We start from the raw sequence: 7,299 nt of genomic DNA, 5'->3' as shown, positions 1-7,299 counted from the left end.
AGGATACATGTCAGTCAGTGATACGTGTTGTGATTTTCATAAAAGGGAAGTATATACAGACCAAGCACCGTTTACAAGCGAAAACGGTCCAAAACAGTTGTAAACAAAGATGCCGCTGGATTTTGATGTATGAGGAGAAGAGAAGATGGACTTTCCTGCTGGAGGAAGCTATGTTATGCGACAGATGTGTTGAATCTGGCACGATGCCAAAGATCATTCGCATTTTGATCAGAAGCAACAGTTTATAGTTAAAAATGTCTTAATTATAGATTTGTTTTTTACAGTCATATAGCGTTTCGCTTCAGAAGACATTGAGTGACTGGAGCCATGTGGATAACTTGCTGCCTAAATATGACTTTTGGACTGTCAAAGTTGGGGTATCTGTTCACTTGCATTTTGTGGCTCAAAAGATCTGGGGCATCTTCCTAAAAATCTTAAAGTGTTCTGTTGAAGAAGATCATATACATCTTGGATGGCATGAGGGGGAGTAAACCATTAGAAAATTTTCATTTTTGGGTAAACTATTCCTTTAAAGGATCCCTTTGACTCAAAAATGAAAATTTGCTGATAATATACTCATCAGGCCATCCAAGATGTATATGACTTTATCATCGGAACTCAAATGGAGATTTTTAGAAGGAAAATATTAATTCCCTGTATGGCCGATAATTCATTGATGCTGCTCTCAGTGGTTCTTGGGACCAGAAGGAAGTCCTTTTCTCTCTTTTTTTTCTTTTCTTTTTTTTTTCTTTTTCTTTGTCCTATTTGCAAACCTTAAGCATACCTTAATTTATTGTGAAATCTCGACCCTCATTTCTTTTATCTATTTGACTAGTGAGCATGTTTTGGAAAGTGCTTATTAATGTTAAATGTGGCTTTATTGTACAATAAATACATCTGGTTACATTATGATAAACTGTGGGCAGTTATTCTGATGTAAGTTTTATTGTTCACATGACACATTAAATTGACAAAAAGGGAAAGACTGATGCAGTATGTGAGTACTGCATTTACAGCAAAAGTAGGTTTATACAAATGTACTATATTCAGTGGCGGGCCGTGCATTTAAAGTCTAGGCCTTCAGTGTGATTCATGCCACTAAGAAAACACAGTTTCACAATGAATAAGACACCCTATGCCTTTGGGCATCATACATTATGTCGCAGCTAACTAATAATACCAATTTACATTTTAAAAACACGTCCATGCACGAAAGCATGAAGGACCCTTAATACTGAAGCAAGCCTAATTTTAACTGCAGCATGACTGTTTTGTGAAATGAACATCTCCCAAACAGACATTCAAAAATCATAATTTTTCATTTGAATCTACCAAAGAGGTCTATAATACCTGGAAGAATCTATCTAATAATATTTGCGATTTAAATGTTGTTTGCAATAAATTTCATTTCGTCAGGGTACATGGTTATGCTGCGTTCCACTCAAGTTGGATGTGGGATATTCCTACTTGATATCTCCGACCATAAATGCATTCCATTCCCCGATATTTGGAAGATGACATTTAAGGAAACAAAACTGCAAGGCTCCCGTTAGCTTAGTAGGGGTTTGACTCTCATTAGGGATGTCTCCTAGCAACCCAACTGATAAACATTGCTGCAGCGCTAGCATTTGTGCTTCAGGTGTATGATTATCAAAAGAGATTATAATGTTTTATACACCTGTTTCTGCAAGCATTTGTTAAACAAGCTTTAATATCATGTAATGTGGAAACAAACTCATTTATCGATATTACTTAATAAAGTGAATGTTTATTACTTACTTTGTATATCTCCCTGGGTGTCAACATGTTTGTGTGACATCATGCCCCTGCATCTCGGCGAAATTGGAGTTGAGAACTACAAGTTGTATTTCTGACTTCGAGATGCATTCCATTGCACTTTTCCTAGTAGGAAGTTGTAAAATCTGACTTTCTGAGTTGAATGGAATGCAGCACTCCTTTTCAGAACTTGATCCGACACTGAATGCTCAAGCAGCCTAATTTACACTTAGAAATCTCCCAATGTTGCTATAACAATGCAAAAAGCACTTACCAATTTACTTGAAGTGAAAATTAGTCATCCTTTCCTGTTCAATTAATCAATCACACAATCATGCAGAACATCTCGTGATTTTAAATCCATAAGGATCTCTTTCTCAACGGCAATACCAGCAGTGATGACAGCCGACTGGTCAGCAAAATCTCGCGCTCTTCACTTTCAAATTACATACATCAGTTAAAGCGTGATTGCGTCACTCAAGGCCAGCTAGAGGGCCTCGACCGGGATATATCCTAAAGATCACACCCACCAAGAACAAATAAATCAATCTGATTGGCTGATGAATCTGACAATCTGACTTTAGTTGCTCATTCATTTGCACTGTTGAGGGATTCTGTGGAAATTCTGAAGGCCTGACGGGGTGGAGCTCAGACTCACGTGCTGCTTCGGGCATGCGATTTGTGAAACAGTTGTCACACTTTGCTTGTAAGCATCAATGAATAAATTCTGACTGGATAAACTTTTCATTTTTCTCTGTTTGTTTGTAGATTAATTAAGAGTGGAAAGCGATTGAAAATACATAGGCAAAAAGGTGACTGAAAGGATGAAAAATATGTATTTATTTGGCATGTTAGGCCAGCAGAGAAGGCTTTGCTGGCCCTGAGAATTTGCCACTGACTATATTACACCACAAAAAAAATCTGACCTGTGGTTATTTTAGTGAAGTGAATTGAATTTCACAGCAAATGCTCTTATTTACTGTAAAATGTACAACAGTACATATAGTCTCACAGTTGCTCTTGTAATCTCAGTCACATATTTATAGTAAACATACATTATTTCTACTGTAAATTTACAGTGACATCTGTAACAACATGGAGTAATTTTACAGTATATATACAGCAGTATGCTGTGTTTTCACAGTACAATTGTAGTTAATGATTTACATTACTCTTGACTCAAATAAAGTTGCCAATAATTTACTGTATATTTTACAGTTTAAATTTTTTACAGTGTATATATAACTATTTTCTTTTCAAAATTCATTGATTTCCATCTTAGGAAAGAAAACAAACAATATGTAGCAATATAATGCGTTATTAACATTTTCCAAACAAAGCCTTCCACAATATCAAAACAATGCACAAAATTTTAGTTTAAAGTTACTTGAATTTGTGATATTTTATAGACTAAAATATCACCAATTCAAGTAACTTTAACCGTTTCCCAAAGTCAAAGTGGGAGTTTGACTAATTGAAATAACTAGTCCCCATATAGGTTGCATATTTATTGTTATGGGCATTAAATCCCTTAAACTGTCATCCTCAACAATATTAATTTGCCAGTAGACTGTGGCTTTCCGCCTTGTTACAACAATTGTGAAGCTGGGTTCATGATTCGCGTCAAAGCGGCAACGCCAGCATCGTGCGCCGCTTTGAACTCACCATGAAAAGTGCTTTGGTGATGGTTCAAATTTGGTGTGCTTCTATGGTATTTAAAACGTGCCTTGCATAGGCTGAAAAATACTTGATTTCTATCACAAGACCCATCTGTGCTTGTTTTGTACATCAAATAGTATTAAGAGGTCCTTTCTAATTAATTTTATCACTGACAGGGAAGCGCTGTCAGAGATTATTTTATTTACTGAAATAACAACCTCTGCGGCTCTAGCATAGGAGAGAGCGTAATGGTTAACTAGCGTGTTAAGACAGTTCCGCCCACAGAATATCTATGGGACCACCGCGTTATGCTAATTTATGCTTAGCTTGTAGGCTCTACTTGGTAGAAGGACTCTGGTGCATTGATATTTGCGTCAGTGTAATGAGTCCATGTGGACACATTACAAAGGTTTTTGCCCTTCACACCAGTGTTTATGCTGTATTAACGGTAAATGTGTTAAACGCGATAAAGAAACGATTTATTGATATAAAAGCATGTTCCACCGCTTCTCGTTTTCCCCGTTAACTCTGCGATGCGATCCGCTCTGAACAGCTGAAAGCCCAGCAGATGTAATGTGCTATCCGGAATGGCTTCACTCAGCCAGGTTTCTGTGAAGCACAAGGCAGCAGAGGTTGAAAAGTCCTTGTTTGTGCAGGTGAGGAGATGTAGTTCGTCCGTTTTGTTAGGAAGAGAGCGGAGATTCGCTAAGTGAATACTCGGTAGCATTGTTCGAAATCCATGCCGATGGAGTTTGACCAGCGCACCGGCTCGTCTCCCTCGTCTCCCTTTCTCTTGAACAGGAGAGCTGCGCCTCCAACTAAAATGTCTAACAAAACGTCTGAATATTCGAAAACTGGGAAAAGATTGTCTGGTACATGCTGTCGAATGTTCAGCAGTTCGTCTCTGAAACAGTCACAATCCTGTTACCAGGTTGAGATGTGGCTGTAATTTTCATCCACACCACTAAGAGGCTAGCGTGCCTAGATACCATATAAATATTGGTATAGGATAAGAGAGAGAGATCCTGTAGAGATTGTAGCATGGTCAGGGAGTGCTTCTCATTTCTTTAATTGTGCAGTCTCATTTCCTCTCTCCTACATCCTTGAGCCATTCACAGTATTCCATCATGAAGAAAGTATAAATTGTCTAAATGCACTGCAAGGACCGAGGACAAAGGATGCTTCTTGAGGACGCTTGAGTGAGGAAGCACAGAATCATCCTATATGGAAGATTTCTTTGTCAAAACACCTGATGCATGCATAAATTCTCCTCCCCCTTCACATCTGGCACAGCAGTTTTAATGCATGTTTTTACCTTTGCAGTTTAAATAAACTTGTAAATAAAATTGTCACATACGTCAACAGTGCATCTTGAATTATAAGGATTTATTATGAATATATTAATAATTCAAATTTCAACAACATAACAGAAGCACTCTGGGGTAATGGAGCTGCACAGAGATGGCACTCTAAAGTGAAGCTTGAGGGAGTAAGGACATCCCTGCTGAAAAGATCAGCATTGTTGCTCACCAGCTTGTGTTTTGTGTGTTATGTTGTGTTTTGGGTGCTGATCCCTTGGTGATCAAGTGAATCACTTGGACAGCTCAAGCACTGAAACATTTGGAGCAGTTTCTCACTCACTTGTACAACGCATGCAAATGCATCCAATTGTTTGCCAGCGATGAGGGTCTTTATTTTGTTCAAGACCTACTGTGGAGCTGTAAAACTTTTTCCAAACAAAGGAGTATCAAAACATTTACAGTGTGCATGAAAGCACTTAAAGTACCAAAAAGTAACATTGCAATAACATGATTTTTGGACATGTAGGCTACATTGGTGTTACCATATAAATATCATGGTGTACATCATACCGTAACAGCTTGAGGCTGTCTAAACAGGATGTGTCAAGGCGAACACCGTTTATTTGTCTTGTTGGCTAGAGTAGTGCCAGTGCGTGCAGCGGAAAATGCATCTCATTTAGAGATGCTTAGTCCATATATATTAATGCTACACAATGGTACTCAAGAACACGTATAGAAATGCTGCTTCCAAAGTCACTTGAATTTAACACTTTAGTTCAGTGTTTGCAAACAAATTCCTCAGAAAATGTGTTGACTGTTATACTGAGTGATAGACAGGTAGTGGCATGGCAATTTCTAGTCACCACGTGCAAACAGATATTAAAATAAAAATATTAAAATGATTGCTGGTTAAGCTGGTCTTTTTAGCAGGAATTTGTATTTTACAAAAACATCTTGCTTCATCCTTGATTCCTTTCTTTGCATCCTTTCCTCATTTCCTAAGAGGTTGGAGCTAGGAAGCAAACAAAGGAAGCAATAAAAGGAAATGAGGATGCTCAATTTCAGAAATGAGAAGCACCCAAGGTGTGTAGACATTCCAAAGCCATCTGAAGTCATTGCTGAGAAAAAATAGTTTTCTTCACAAATGAAAGTAAGAAAGATGTTTTTTTTTTTTTTTTTTTTTTCTGGTGCTGCTTAAAACTTTATGCATTTTATGTTAGTATTGTGTATAAGAAATGTTTGGTTGCATTACTCCTGTTTTATTTTGGTTGAGTTGGATGCTAGGCTAGTTGTTGTTTATTAGTAATTATCAGGGCTGCATTAAGATAATCCTGGGCCCAGGGGCTTACCGTTTCACTGGGCCTTGCCACTCATTTGATAGGTGGGTGGGGAGAGAATATTGTAATTTCTGACCATGCGCTACACAGACGGGTTTAACCATTGCGCACCATCTCTTTGTTTACATCAGCGTCTCCCACGAACGTCAACAGAGTAGAATATGGTGGTGGATACTTGCGTAGCCATAAGCATTCTTGATTGGTTTTGCAAGAATTTTAGCTTAAAATGAACACTGTATATGACTGCAGAACTTTGCAACGCGGTTCCCTCATACATGCTTTGTAAATCTAAGTGCACTATGTTTATATACACACTTAAGCATAATTCCAAATATGTTTGCATATATTTAAAAATGTATTTGCATGCAAATACACAGGATGCAGGTTTGTGGACTGAGGAATTTTCCTCCTACTTTCATCATATGGAACAAGTGCAACTGAAATTATGTGATGTACGACTAGTCATCACAGACCCAACATTCGAATAGCGACAGAACTAACGGACTACTGTAGTTGACTAGTTGGTGCAACCCTTAGTGTGTTTTAGGGGGAAACATCACACATTCTTGTAAGTTTGTGAATGTATGAAACACATTACAAAAAATCCAAAGTCCTAAGAAAAACCAAGACAAACACTGCCACTGTAGATTGTATTTTCTCATTAAGAGCCCACTGAAAATTCATGTCATGGGAACTTCCCATTTTTCTGTGGTGCAACTTTAATACCGATGTTAGCATGAAGGCTTGTGGAGGAATCTGAGTCTCTGTCTTTGAGACTTTCTCCTTCATCTGCCTCTTTCTCTCGATCTCGACTGTTCTGATTGCTCCGCCGGATCTTACGTGTGGACTCAAGCCCTGTTCCCTCAAACAGCCGTGCCATGAAGGTCAGGCCATTACGCCGGATGTAAGACTTTCCAGCAAAGATGTAAAGGACAGGGTTTATGCTGCTGCTGATGAAGGCTACAGTGGAGGTGAGAGCCCGGTATGATGTCCAGATTTTATCTAGTCTGTTGGTGAAAGAAGAGAGTTGAGCTACTATATGAGACATACACAATGAGAGGTCCAAAGGCTGATATTTAATTTGCTCACCTTTCTTTTACAGGGGAACTAACTGGATATACAGAGGCAGCCACCTGTGCAAGAAAAGAGCTTGTAAGAAACCTAAGACATCGATTAAAATCATAAAAAGTCATATAATATCTCTTATTTCTCCTTTTGGTGCATTA

At 38.2% G+C, this 7,299-nt stretch overlaps 1 protein-coding gene across 1 annotated transcript in view; it reads right to left on the bottom strand.

The window, feature by feature from the left end:
• Window positions 1-2,600: 2,600 nt before the first annotated feature.
• LOC127453054 (leukotriene B4 receptor 1-like) overlaps window positions 2,601-7,299 on the bottom strand; it is an 81,192-nt gene continuing 76,493 nt past the window's right edge. Inside the window, exons 4-5 of the mRNA XM_051719067.1 lie at window positions 7,163-7,206; window positions 2,601-7,080 (exon numbers count right to left, since the gene is read on the bottom strand). Coding sequence (XP_051575027.1) covers window positions 6,759-7,080; window positions 7,163-7,206 — 366 coding nt within the window. The 3' untranslated portion in view covers window positions 2,601-6,758. The remainder of the gene's footprint in view (window positions 7,081-7,162; window positions 7,207-7,299) is intronic.

Source organism: Myxocyprinus asiaticus, chromosome 2 (genome assembly GCF_019703515.2).
Source record: "Myxocyprinus asiaticus isolate MX2 ecotype Aquarium Trade chromosome 2, UBuf_Myxa_2, whole genome shotgun sequence".
Lineage (NCBI taxonomy): Eukaryota > Metazoa > Chordata > Actinopteri > Cypriniformes > Catostomidae > Myxocyprinus > Myxocyprinus asiaticus.
This window is presented reverse-complemented; position numbering and strand designations above follow the sequence as displayed.